General features: G+C 36.4%; 1 protein-coding gene across 1 annotated transcript in view; it reads left to right on the top strand.

Annotated features, from left to right (window-relative positions):
* The window catches only part of CDC42BPA (CDC42 binding protein kinase alpha), a 296,719-nt gene that overhangs the window by 167,858 nt on the left and 113,963 nt on the right, over positions 1-14,898 (top strand). The window contains exon 8 of the mRNA XM_081039105.1: positions 1,050-1,198. Within this exon, the coding sequence (XP_080895231.1) occupies positions 1,050-1,198 (149 nt within the window). The remainder of the gene's footprint in view (positions 1-1,049; positions 1,199-14,898) is intronic.

Genomic DNA, 14,898 nt, shown 5'->3' with positions numbered 1-14,898 from the left:
GGAAAGGGGCACAGAGCCTCGAATGCTCTCTGCGAGTGCACCACTCTCCCAGGACCTCCACGTGTTCACCAATCTCGAAGCTCTCCGAACCCCATCCTTTTGGGGTCTTAGGAGTCTTCATTACCTAGGCACGATTGATTGAATCATTGGCTGTTGATGATTGATTCAACCTCCAGCCCCTTTCCCCTCTGTCTGGGGGTGGAACTAAAATTCTAAACCTTTAATCTTGGTTCCTCTGACAGCCAGCTCGCATCCTTAGGTTACCTAGAGGTTTTCAAAAGTCACCTCATTATCATAAATCAGGTGTGGTTGAAAGGGTGTGTTCCAAATAACAAAAGACACCTTAATCTTGTCACTTGGGAAATTCCAAAGGCTTTTAGGAGATCTGTGCTCTGTACTGCAAAATATATATTTCTTATAAGTCACAGAATCACACACATACGCATAAGAGTTCACATCTAAAATTACTTGGCTTCTGTTTATATGTACCAAAGAAAGGAAAAGTTCATTCTGAAATGTCATACTATCAGAAATGGGAAGAGAAATATATATGGTGCGAGTTAACTGCATTCTATGCCACAGTGGTTTCCAAATGCTGATTCAAGTGCTGGTTACTGGTTCAAGATGAAATAAAGGACATGGAATGATGACAAAGATGAATTTACTCAATGTAAAGGATTGTCTTATATTCTGAATTGTTAAAATCCTTTTCGAAGAATTAAAATGTTCATTCTTTTATGAAATGTTGGTAAAACTGTGATCTGTTATTGTAGGTAGTGATGATGTTATTTTTATATATTGTTACTGTGCAAAATATAACAAAACAATGGTAATCCTATGTTGTTCCCGTCGCCGATTTTTAAAAATTTTATTTTACCACCTTATGAATTTACAAGCATTGTAATGACTGGTGATGATAATCTTACACAGCTTCTTGTTAATTAACAACAAAAGTATTTGACCTAGTGCTATTTAACCTTGGGCTACTTTAAATATATTATTTTTCACCCTTATTATGTACTGAGTACATTTTATTTTTTCATTCCCAGTACCTGGTTATGGATTATTATGTTGGTGGGGATTTGCTTACTCTGCTCAGCAAATTTGAAGACAGATTGCCTGAAGATATGGCTCGATTTTACTTGGCTGAGATGGTGATAGCAATTGATTCAGTTCATCAACTCCATTACGTACACAGGTGAGTAAGATGCTCCTTCATTGACTATGGCTGGAAGCCACCATAGGATTCCAGAATCGGAGGTCTGTTTGTACCAAATTTATTAATTATGTACCAAATTGTACATTTCTCATCAAAAAACTTAATTCTGAGATGCTTTTAGTTGTTTTGCTTTGTTGTTGTTGTTGTCATTATTTGTCAGCATTGAAGAATTGAAGAAAGCCTGTTATACATTCATATGCATGTATAGTATCTACTTTCACTTCCAGTCAGCATTTCTACAGGATGCTTCTAAGAAAGCACTCTTATTTAAATGTACATATAGTTTCCTTCTCAAAAAAACTATGCATGGGCCAATATTCTTATAGTTGAGTTTTATGTATTGATATCAGCCAGAATTTTAGGCCATACAAGTTCATTTGCTAAATAAGACCCCATAATACATATTTTACGTTTCTCAAAAAAATACTTTCACGGATTGTATAAATGTTAAAACATATTTTTGTAGGAAAGTGATAATTTTGATGACTGGAAAAATTATTGATTTGTAAATTATTTGACAAGTACAGTGATTTATTTAAAAATTTCCATACAGATGAGTATTATGTTGTATGCAGTTTACAATGGATAAAAAGAAAAAAATGGGCTTATTTATAAGATGATTTTCATACAGGATTGTTCTTGTACCTGCTTACACATTAAACATCTTTATGTAAACAGCCCATAATAATTTATGTGTAATAAAAATTTTTTAAATGTATTGGGTGGTTTAAAAGGCAGTTTTACATTTTAAAAGGAAAGAAAGTAGGAAATCATCACAGAGTTACAGGAGAATTAATCATTCATATGAGAGAATTTTGGGGTTGCGTAAAATGTGAGAAAGAGTAAGGAGATAGTAAAGAGAAGTAGGTAACCAGGGACACTGCCAGTTTAGAACAAAATGGAACCATTTTCTAAGACAGTAGTCTGCGAACTTTAGCATGCATCAGAAGCTCCTGGAGGACTTGTTAAAACCCAGACTGTTGGGTCAACTCCAGATTTTCTGATTGAGTAGGTTGAATGAGGCCGGGGAATTGGCATTTCTGGCATCTTCCCAGGAGACACTGCTGCTGGTCCATCTACCACACATGGAGAACTTTGGTTCTAAGACAGCAGTGAATGTTCTTTTAAGTTGTGGGTGATGAGAGTAATTCCATAATGGAATTAGGTAATTTAAAGGAAGAATGCATATGATAAATGATGGCAAAATATGTGGAGGACTAAAGAATCACGAGATTAAAATTATATTTAAAAGTAAAGAACCTAAACCAGGATAAAATAACTAACGAACAGACATTGTCAAGTTATGTTTTCATGCTTATCTTTAATTCTTGTTTCTTGTTTATGTTGGTTTTGGATATTAATGTTAAAGGTTTCCCACAGATGTCAGAGATCCCTGGCTAGTCATTCACATTTATAGTAAGGTATTAAAAAGCTGATGGGACACGCTGTATGGCTGGGTAATCTGGCTTAGCTGTTTCATTGGGAGAATATCCCAATTTCAGAATTGTACACCTTTTCACTTGCCCTGTTTAGAATCCCTCAGAAAAGAATCTTCTAATCTTCTATGTGGAGAGCAAAGCCTGGCTGTTATCATCCTTGCAGCCAAATGGGAAAGAGATCTGAGAAGTCGTCTCAATATTTTCAAAGCCCCACCATTTAAGCTTTTCTTATGAGCAATATGATGTTATACAAAGAACATAAATTCTAGCATGAGCCTGACTTGGATTTTAATCTAGGCTGTGCTACTTCTGGTATAGTTTTTTCATGTGAAAAGATCCAAATTTCAAATCAGTCTAAGATCTTAAGGGCTCAGGCTCACTAGCTTTTGGTTGAGTAGAATCTCTTTCTGAAGGCAGTTAAGCTAGTTTCATGGAACTTAATGGCGTACTTTTGTGCTTTCCTGTGTTTGTTTTAAAGTTGAAAATTAGCTTGAATAAATTCTTAGGATGGAATGTATTTTTAGAAGTAATATCTCCTTACCCTAGTTCAAAAATAACCCCAAAACCTAAAAACAATTCAGTATTCATGGATTTCTTTATAACTCCTGTTTTTTCCCACTGGAATTTGTTTCATATTCAAGATTTGTGATTACAGTTTTTATTAACCTAATCTACTTAATGTTAATAACATTTTATATAATGTGGTTAAGTCTAGGGCAGAGTGTCCTCTGACATCATAGGAAGTGGATCAAACCTATTTTAATAGAATTTGTTGGGGGAAATACCACGGAATTCAGTTCTAAAGAGTTTTTCATCTCTTATTTCATAAGAATTTTATTAAGGATAGGTATGTATTGGGTCTCCACCAGCTGGGCTTCAGGCTGATTTCATCTCTTTCAGCTTGGATTTGTGGTAGGATTTGGCAGTTATCCTCTTGGTATATATGAAATCATTACACTTTTACAAAAAGATAGAAACACTTTAAGACCTGAGGCTAACATAAAACTCTGTTCAGCTCCTCACAGGCCAGAGTTACATTTCAAAATTGGAATTTTTCATACTGCTAATGAAGAAAGTATTTGTATAATATCCTGAAATTACTAAAGAATAGATGAATACATAATGTTAGTTAAAAATTGTTAGCTATAGATGAACTCAGGATGTGTATCATTATCAGAATCATTTTATATAAAGATAATCATTATTACAATGCATTTGGTATTTCAGTAATTATGAGGAATTCAAAGGTAGAGGGAACAGTCCCAAAAGACCACCCTTACTTCTGACACCAATTGCAGGTTCGGGTGTTTCCCAGAAGCACGGTCAGTTTCGATAATTTGCAAGGACTCACAGAACTCACTGAAAGCTGTTCTACTTAACTGTTCATTACATGGGAAGGGTACAGATGAAAATCAGCCAAGAGAAGAGGCGCCTGGGCAGAGTTCGGGAGAGGTACAGGAGTAGAGCTTCCGTCCTCCTCTCAGTGTGGCATTAGGACAGCATTACTTTCCCGGCATCCCTGTGTGATGGTAGCAATGGAGTATTGCCAACCAGGGAGCTCACGTGAGCCTTTGCTTTACAGAGTTTTTCGAGGGCTCAACATACCGACCTTGTCTCTAGCCTTTCCCAGAGGTTGGGACGATACTTGTAGTTTCCAGTCCCTTCCAGGGGTAAAACTTACACTATATAGCCCAAATAAATTCCATCCATCATAAATTCCATTGTTAGAGGGTGTGGTGGCCAAAGTCCCCAGGCAAACAAAGGCATCCAGTCAGGTGTGATATTCCAAGGGCCTAGAGATCACCTCCCAGTAGCTGAGGGCAATGGCCAGACCTCTCTGTGGGTACGATTAGTTCTTCTCTTCACAGGCCTCCCCGGGCCTTTAGTCCAGGCTTTTCTTACAGCAAAATAGTCAGATTGGTCTGGGCATCTATAGTTAGCGTAGCATTTATGTGGTGGACACAGCAGTGCAGAGTAAGGGTAGGCTTAAAGAAACCACAACCATCCTCTAAAGCCATGATATATATTTTTATATTTTGTACTAAATGACTTGTTTCTCCCTTTGCTGTTGTGTCATATGATAAGGCGTGTGCAGAACTATTTAGCATAGAAACTAGCTTATGGCTTACTAAATCTAGTTCTTCTTGAGTCTGGTTATTTCATTAGTTCCTGTGGAGGCTTTAACTAAATCTCCCAGTATACTGAATTATCAAGATGAGTATTATCTTAAGACCCGTTTACATAATATGGTTGCATCTTACCCACAAGCACAATATTGCAGTATGGCATTAGATGTAACTTGAAAAATAAGAGTCCAAAGATACTGGCATGTTACCAGCTAGTCTAGCATCATATCACATGACTAAGTTGTCGCCCAGAGTGATGCGACTCAGGTTTGCAGGCTTTCATTTGACCATGGCAAGTTCCAAAAGCAGGAGTGGTCTCCACAACGTATGGCTTCACTCCTTCAGGTGTAATTGAGCTTCAGGTATAACTGAGTTAAGAGACAGTGTCATCTCTTGCTCTGAGCCTCTTACAAAGCATCAGTGTGATGCTGGATATCCCTCATTGTAAAACCCAGTTATTTATACCTTTACCCTTAGCTATTCTTCCATGTTTCCATTTATCATTTATTTTTGTCCAAATTTTCCACCTTTGGAAGGGATGTTAGTTTGAACACTGCGAAGTCCAGCAAGTGCCTCCCTTCTAGTGCATTTACACGGTGTTGGATGGCATAGCTACAGAAGTCGGGAGCTATGGCGACCGCTAGGCAATCCAGCAGTATTCCCTATCAGCCTTGCTTTTGCCACATAGGCATAACTCAGTCCCATCAGGCCCTTAGGAATTCTGACATTAAGATTTAAAGTCATAGAGTTTCTTGCTTAGGAATTATCCTTCCTTCCAGCACTTGCAGTTGCAGCCCTGGATCTGGGACCCTGCATTGTACAGGGAGGGGCTGTGTAGAAAAAGGGTGAGGTGAGGAGGGGAGAATTATGTAGTCACACCAGCATCCTCCCTCGTCTCTTTCCCCAAGAGAGTAGAGTATACAAATTTATCCTTGTTATCTGTTACTGGTGAAATTTTCTTTTAGCTATGATTTAGAGGTTCTGTTTACCACTAATAAGGCTTTTTTAGGGAGGAGGTGGCTTGATACTTACTTTACATGGTAAAATATAGGTACACCAGGCTTTTAATATTAGTATCCGTATCCCTCTGAATTTCTTTCATCTTATTTTTATTCTTTTCATTTTGAGCACTTCTTTTGTATGCAGCAATTCGTTGTTTTTATTTGCTGATTTAAAAAAAAATCTGTGGCTGTCGTTAATGATTATTTATCTGTTTGACCTATTTGTTTCAAGGATTGTATTAAGTTTTTGCAATATATTGACAAAATAAGTAAATTTTTGAAACAAATAGATTTCAATGAAGACAGGAGTGCCTTGATAACATAGCAGTGGATAAATACATTTTACAGTAATTTCATGTTAATATGGTAGTACCATTCATTTGAGAATCACTTGAAGAAACTTCAGAAGAACCCAAAATATGACCAGCAATTGTCTTGTAAGTTAGTTGCTGATTTCATTATCAAACAGAACATGCTTGTTTTTAGTTCAAATGGCCTCACTCCTGTTTCATGATATCTAACACCAATGTAGAGTTCTGGTAGATGATAAATGAACCTTGGAGAACACCATGAAATGTTGATATATCTTACTCCATTATGTGAAATAAGAACAATTGTATTATCAGTAAACATGATTATATGTAGAGATATGCAATACAAACATCACAATATCAAGCCATATATTAATTAAAAAGAAAAATCTATTGAACTACTTATGAATATCTCTTAGCATTTCTTATGTAAATAATTCTGTGGTGTTTTAAAATTGATAAATTTACCCATTAACTTTTTTTCCCCTGTGGAGTGCGAAAAGTTTCTCATTATTCAGTTTAAGCAGTAGAAATGCCTTAGTTAATCTCAGACACATATTTGGTAACCTAGCACCATGCACAGTCTATATGGTACATAGTGAATATTCCGTTGTTAGTTGACTTAATTAATAGACCTGTAGAAGAAAATCAGCTGTTAAGCATAAGCCTTTACTCAGAATAATTTAGGGCATGAGAAGGTTTCAAGTAATATTGCATTTGTTATGGACTCATGGTATGTGTCTCTTCAAGAATTCTTACATTGAAGCCCTTTATACCCAGTGTGTCTTTAGGAAGGAACTAGGGTTAGACGAGGTCATAAAGATGGGCCCTTGTGATGGGATCAGTGCCCTTATAAAAGGAGATACTAGAGAGCTTGCTCTCTCTTCATGTGCATATACCAGGGAAAGGCCATGTAAAGACACAGCTTGAGGCCGGCCCTCTGCAAGTCAGGAAGAGAGCCCTCACTAGAAGCCGATCCCTGCTGGACCTTGGTCTTGGACTTTTTAGCCTCTAGAACTGTGAGAAAGCCAATTTATGTTGCTTAAGCTGCCTAGTCTTTGGTATTTGTTGGGGCAGCCCACGCTGACGTAGACATTGCCTTAGGGGAAAAAGGCAGTTTTTATAGAGGTTTAGCAAGACAGGTCAGATGGAGGGAATAGTTAGTCAAAGGTAATTCTCAGATTATTCTTGCAGCTTAGCAGCTGGTGTTTGGCCAGTTGGGATTTATTCAGAATAGTGGGGGTGAAGATCATGGACAAAAAGGGATGTGCAGAACAGCTGGGTTGGGAGGGACAGTCATAGGAGGCCCACAGATGAAAATTCTTTGCTTTTTAGTTAGGGTCTCAATGATTGGTTCTCAGATAAGACCATTGACAAGTTTTTTTAGTGACATATTGTATAAATGTTAAAGAGATTATATTAACATATAATAAGGTGATAAGAAGCATAAAATAAGTATAAATTTGCTCAAGATAATTTTCACTTAAAAAAGCTTATTATTTTAAAATGATAGATTCACAGAAAATTGCCGATGGTACAAAAGGGTCTCATGTGCCCTTTACCTAGTGTCCCCCAATGGTTACATCTCTCTCCACTCATGAGAGGACTTTTTCTTTTGGTGACAGTGGTTAGTAATTGAGTCCTTTTTATCATCCCTGGACTCCCTGCTCTTCTCTTCTTTTTCCCACGTCTCTTTCCCATGTCTTTTCTCTCACATGTAGTCTAGAGTTGCAGCTTCTGGATTTGCATATATATTTCCATAATTACATAATTTTAATTTTGTGGTAGATGCACTTTGAGTTAGACTGTAGGTGTGGGTCATGGATCAGTATCACTTGTTCCTCTTGTCGATTGTATTGTATATGGATAGTTTTTTTGAAGGATATGTAGAAAGATTAGGATTTGGGCAGCCACCATAATTTTATAGTACCCAAAACTATATAATCATTAGTTTTTTTTATTGTTTACATAGAATTAGTAAATATTTTCATTGTGCAGTAGTCAAGTTTGAGAAAATTTTATTGACAGAATTTTATGAATAACTGTTTTCTCAGTTGTAAGGCAGTCTCAAATTAATGTTTCCATTAAGAATGCTAATGTATGACTGACCAAAAGGCAGTTTGTGACGTAATTTTACGAGCGTGGATTTTCTTTTCCTTATTACTGATATAATATTTTTGACAAAACTGAGGCAATTTTAATAAACAGTTTAGTTGTAATATTACAATACAATATGCTGATTTTATCTAATGAGTATATAAAGGGGAGGAGTAGGAAGACCAGAAAATAAAAGCATTCTTATGTGAAGTCTACTCCCCCACCCTATGTAAATGTTGAAAAGGGAACCAAATGGGAGACATTGACATAATGTTGCTAGGAGGGAGAAATATGTATCCTAAATTAGTAATTCTCAGTGACCATTCCCCATGCAGCATTCTGATTGTGGTTGTCTGGATTGGGAACTAGGTACATGTAATTCAATAATCTGTCTAGTTGATTTTGATGTCCAGCCAGAGTTGAAAATTACTGCTTTAAAGACTGTTTAGCCACATTTTACTATTCTAGGCATAATATTTATAATAATCATGCTCTGATACTGATGTTCTAGTGTAGTAATAAAGTGAAAATGACATACAGAATGTTGTCCTTTCAGTATGATCATTGTTTTGGAATGCTTTTTTATTCTTAATGTTATAAATTAAAAAGCATCATTGTAAATACTAACTTTGACTTAGAGTTTTAAAATAATACTGTTCCTTTTAAGCCATATGTAATTTTCTTTTCTTGGGGACAAGAAAAATTACAGATTTTGGAAACTTTAATTAATGATAATTGGTATGATTCGTAGGAAGAAACGGATAATGTTTTTAGTGATAATGTAGAGATTTTATCTCTTCTAAACATTTCTATATCTTTCTCTGTTTCCATTGATTGTCAAGGTTAGAATGAATGTTTTGCCTGAATTTTCCCTTCACTCCCTTTATTGACAATACTTGGTATCTGGTTGGCTGGTGGCATCGCTTTATGGTTCCCAATGCCAGATGTGGTTTTGCTTATATCAGAAAATGGAATTCGCTGGCTCATTGTTCCATTTATCCATTGCTGTGCAACATGTGTTTTCCAGAAGCAGACACAGACAAACAAAACCTCATAGACAGAGACAACAGTTTAGTGGTTATCAGAGGGGAAGGGGCGTGGGGTGAGGTAGAAAAAGGTAAAGGGCGTGAAGCACCTGGTGAGGTAAGGAGACCTGACTGGGTGGCGAACACACAAAGAACTATACAGATGATGTCTTATAGAAATGTGCCCTTGAATCCTATGTAATTTTATTAGCCAATGTTACACCCAGTAAATTTAATTTAAAATAAATGAACCAAAACAGGTTTCAGAAGCAGGCACGGAAACAGAATGTGGAATGCAAGGTGAATTAGGGATTTACACCTGTGAAAGGGAGTTGGAGGAAACAGGATTAGGCAGAGGGAGAAGTCAGATTACACTGCAGGCCAGAGCCTCAGGCCTTCCCACTAGGAGTTCTGGAGAGTCTATGGCCCAGTTAGTTGAAATGGCCAAGTCTTTATATTTCTGTATCATCCTTCAGTGGACATGGGCTGCCAAGAAAGACCGGCCTTTTGAGGAAGAGGCTCTCTGTGACTTTGAATGAGCTGACAGGTAGGAGCTGTCTGCTGACGTCTGAGGCAAAGCCCTCCATTGAAGGAGAAGGCATATCTCCGTGTCCACCATAGAGCCTGCAATACAGTGACTAATATGAAACAACAGCCACCTTTTTGCTCACGAGTCTCCAGTTGGGGCACGACTAGGCAGGGCCTGCTGTCTCTCTGCTGTCTAGCATGAGCTTTCGTGACTCACCTGAGGTTAATCTATGAAGATGGCTCACTCACATAGTTAGCCTGTTAGTGGGGCTCATCAGCTGGGACTTCAGCCAGGCTGTAGGCCTGGGGCCTTTGTTCTTTGCACCGGGTCTCCCTATGGGCTGCTTGAGTTTCTTAACAACAACATGACTAGGTTCCAAGAGCAAGTGTCCAGAGAGAACAAAGCGGAATTGATGACATTTTTATGACTGCTCCTTGGAAGTCATACAACCTCACTTCCACCATACTCCATTTGTTGAGGCAGTCACAAAAGCCTGCCCAGGTTAGCAGAGAGGACATATTCTCCCAGTCTTGATGGTGGCAATTTTTGAAAACTACAATCTGCCACGTCCATGAAACTTAAAAGGCCAAGGTGCCTTAATTAGAAACAGGGTTGGCTGTATCTTTTAGAAAACTTAATTTTTTAAAAAAGTGAGTGCCATAATAAAGGCATACCTATATGAAACTCTCCCCAATGCATTACTGCCATTTCATTGCAGTTTTTCTTTGTTCTCATAGAAGTAAAAGGAAAACATGAAATATTTGGATGAAACTGAACTTTATTCTGAATTTAAGGATGAACTTCACACTTAAAGCATAAGGTCAATATATGACAAGGTATAAATATGTTATTGGTTCCAGTTTTTTAAAGATTAATTGGCAAAGATGGATTAAAAATATGGCATATTCAAATGTGGCATAACACAAAGCCCAGCATCTCAAAGGTACTAGAGAATGAACTGCAGCAGACAGAACCTGATTGGAAGTATACGTTTAGACAAGGTGAGGTATATAAGATGAGGTTTTCATTTTTGCAGCTTTTATCCTGGGGTTGTGTGAAGACAACATGATGCGCAATGTGGCATGGGCAGAGGTGGAGGAAGTGCAGTGTGTGTGGCCTGTAGAATCAGAACACTGAATGCTGAGAACTCTCTGCAAGAGAGGAGATCGCAGGTCTGTCTACATTCAGATCTGATTGACCCCTGAACCACACATTCACTCAAAGCTGCTCAGCTAAAGACAAGACCAGAATGGCTGCCCAAGAACCAGAGTTTGCAGCTTAAGTGTGATAAGTCAACTGGTAAAACAGAAGGGGAAAAAAAAAAACAATAATTGGAGAAAAATAAAAGAATCCAGGGTCCCAACAATTTAACATTCATCATGTTCAGGGTACAATTCAAGATTACCCAGTGTGCAAAGAAACAGAAAAATGTAACTGATTTTTAAGAGAAAATAAAATCAACTGGAACCATTTCCGAAATGACCCAAATGTGGACACTGGTAGACAAGGATTTTCGAGTAGCTATTGTAACTATTCTCAAGTAAAATAAAATCTGCTCATGATAAGTACAAAGATAGGAAATCTCAGCAGAGAAATAGAAACAAAAAAATCAAATGAAATTCTAGAAATGAAAAATACAATTATCCGAGACGAAAAATTTCATTGGGTATGCTTAACAGCCTTAGTGGAGATGACAGAATAAAGACTTGGAAATAAATAAATAGAAATTATTGAAAATTATGAACACAGAGAAAAAGATTAAAATAATAGTATCTCTGGGACCTGTTAGATAATTTCAAAAGGTTTTATATATATGTACTTTGAGATCCAGAAGGAGAAGAAAGAGAATGGACCAATAAAAAATCTGAAGAAATAATGGCCCCAGATTTGTAAAATTTGTTGAAAGACACAAATTTATGTATTTGAGATGCTCATTAAATACTAATAGGAGTGACTATGGATAAAGCCATGCCAATGTTCATTACAGTTTAGTTGTTGAAAGCCAGACAGAGTAAATTTTGCAAGCAGCAAGAGAAAAACGACACAAAGATTCCATTAACAGAAGAATTCTCAGAGGCTATAAACCAAGACTTTTACGTCTAGTGAAAATATCTTTCAAGAATGATAGTGAAAGACACTTTTAGGTAAATGAAAAACTAAAGAATTTGTTGAGAGCAGACCTGTACTACAAGAAATGCTAAAGAAAGTTCTTCACATGGAAGGGAAATGATACGAGGTGAAAACTCGGATATACAGAAAGGAGTTCAAGGCACTAAAAATATAGGTATCTGGATAAATGCAAGACTATGAAAACTTTACTTCTTTCTAATTTCTTCATAAAACATGACTGCTCAAAGCAAAAATGATAACATTGCCTTGTGGGGTTTATAATAAATGTAGATGTGATACATATAAATATATATGACAACGGTAGCATAAAGGATGAGGGGACGTGGATCTGGATCCACAGTCACAACGTTAATTCTGTGTGGACCCTGAAAAATAAGGATGCAACCACTTAAAAAAAAAGAAGAAATTACAATTTTTCTTGAATGCATCAGAGAGCTGAGGTCACAAGCAGACAGCTAACCTGAAATCTAAGAAAAGACATGCGCCTTCAAGGAGAAAATCACTGAGCTAGAAGAGCGCAGAGAACCGACAGCATTAGGGGAACAGGGAGTATGCTTTTGGAAAAAGGAATCAGGAGAAGAGGCTGAGAAGAAATTGGTCTTAGTTGAGAGAATAAATAGAGGAAAAAGTGGTATAGTAGACAGAATAATCAGCAGTGTCAGATGTCATAGAGAAATCATTATGGGATTCAGAAAAGATTCTACTGTATTGGCAATTCAAAGTCATTAGTTATCTTAAAGAGAATATTTGCTGCATAACGAAGAATAAAGGAAAGGCAAGTTTTTAAAAACTTCTTTTAAGCACTCGAATTCCTTTTAAAATCTGATCATACAAGTACATTTCAGTGGTAATGTAAGAACAAGGACTTGCATTTTCTTGGGCAGGTATAATAACGATAGATAACTTTGTAACTATGATTTTAATTATTTAAAAAGGTTTTGTCAAGTACTCACTGAATATTAAACCTTTTCTTCTTATGTAGCCCTGTAAGATGCCAAAACCATGGTTCAGTGATCAAATTATTTGTAGAAAGAACAGATAGATGTTCACCTACTTTTCTTTGATCCTACCTCTTCTAGATGACAGAGAACTTTCTGGGTTTCAGAGCACTGTCAATACATAAGTGTAACCATCTTTCTACGTGGGGATCTCTTTCCATCCTCTACTCCAGTAAGAACATTCTTATGAAGTAATTAAAAGCATTCTTTACTCAGATGATAGATGTCGGTCGGCAAATGCATCCACATCACTCTTGACATTTGTGGGGGTTTAAATCTGCGGACTCTGTTTCACTTTGCCCACATTTCAAAAATCTGAAGTGCAAAAAGAACCAGGGCTTGTCCTGCATAGTTTAGGTCCAGTTCAAATCATATTTTGTATCCTTTCTTCCTTTTTTGTTTTGGCCACTATTAAGTTAGATTTAGATGAAAATGATAGAGAATCCTGAAGGAAACAGGAAACTGCAAAAGGTCAAACTGTAGTCTTTGGTTGAAAAAGAAGGAAGGGACATATTTTCCTTTGAGGTCATAAAGTTCATGGACTTACACAAGTTTTAGGCCTTCCTTGGGCCTAGTAATTTAGGTCATGTTTAACATCGGCTACACGAAAAAGTCATCATTTCCTCCTCCCTATGAATCCTTTCAGTTCGACCTCAAATCAGCATTGTACTTTGTTCCCAGAATAAAAATCAAGTATAAATATTTTCAAACCCAACAGGTGGTTAGGGGGCTAATTCATATCCCCCCGAGGTCCTATTAATTCAGAAAGTTAGGAGAGTTCCCATCTGCTCATATAGTGACCATTTTAGGAACACAGAGACTTCTTTTTTAACCATGAAATAAATTGCCTGAGTATGTAGAGTGAGTCAATAGGCGACATATTATGTACGTGAAATGTATAATTGTACTTCCTGTTGGACAAGTTAGTATTATCATTATTAAATTATTGTGTTTATGATCTTGATATCCATTAATGAACTGTTTTGACTGGAAAATATCGCTGACTGCTGATGAGCATAATGGCTTCTTCAAAGTATTTCGTATTCTTAGGTAAAATGACTAAGACATTATTATACACATGTATTTTTGGTTTTTAATTAATTTTAGACAATACTGCATATAATTAAAATAAAACTCAACTAGTATCAAAAAGATTATATTGAGAAATAGTCCCTCCTCCATCCCTCTTATGCCTGCTTTCCAGTGGTGGGCACATTCATTTCCTTTAAGCTACTTTTTTTCTGTTGTTTAACCCCATGTCTTTAATATGCTGATATCTAATGCTGATATTTCGCAATATAAATTTTAGGCATATAGTATTTGTGTTTTAGAATTGATTATTTTTAATCAAGAGTTGTTGAATTTAGTAAATACTTTTTAAAATAAAATAGTAGATTGATGCTTCCTCTGTGTGTGTATTTCATACTTCAAAAGTCAGCATCATGCTTAATAGGTAACATTACTACAGTCAGGACACAACAAAGATGTCTGTTGTTACCAATAATTTTTCACATTGTAGTGGAGAAAATAGCCAACCAGTTAGGCAAAAGAAAAAATTAGAAGTTGAAAAATAGTAAAACTATCACATTTGTAGATGATATTTTATATGTATGATTTTCTCAAGGCTTGCAACACTTTTCATTATTCAAATGTAAAAAAATTGGTATGCTTTAGTTGGTTGTTAGATTTGAATGTCCAACAATCCATTGACTTATAAATAGTTTTATATAATATAGATTACTATTAAGCAGTTGTTTTCCAAAATCAACTTTATGAAGCAATTTCTTTGTTTCGTCATGAACTGCAGTAATTGAGAATTTATCTACATTTATATTCAGGGTCTAGGAAATATATTTTTTCCCTGTTCTATTCCAGCGGCTAGAGGTATTATAGGTTGCCTACAAGTAATCAAGTAATTATGGTTCTTCTCTGTATGCAGAGAGTAGGCATACCATAGTCACATTGGAATATGTGCAAATCTAAAGGAAGGATGTTAAGATTCTTTATTTAACTGGAATGAAAA

This window comes from Rhinolophus hipposideros (genome assembly GCF_964194185.1).
Source record: "Rhinolophus hipposideros genome assembly, chromosome: 26".
NCBI lineage: Eukaryota > Metazoa > Chordata > Mammalia > Chiroptera > Rhinolophidae > Rhinolophus > Rhinolophus hipposideros.
The sequence above is the reverse complement of the archived record's forward strand: the minus strand, read 5'-3'. Positions and strand labels throughout refer to the sequence as shown.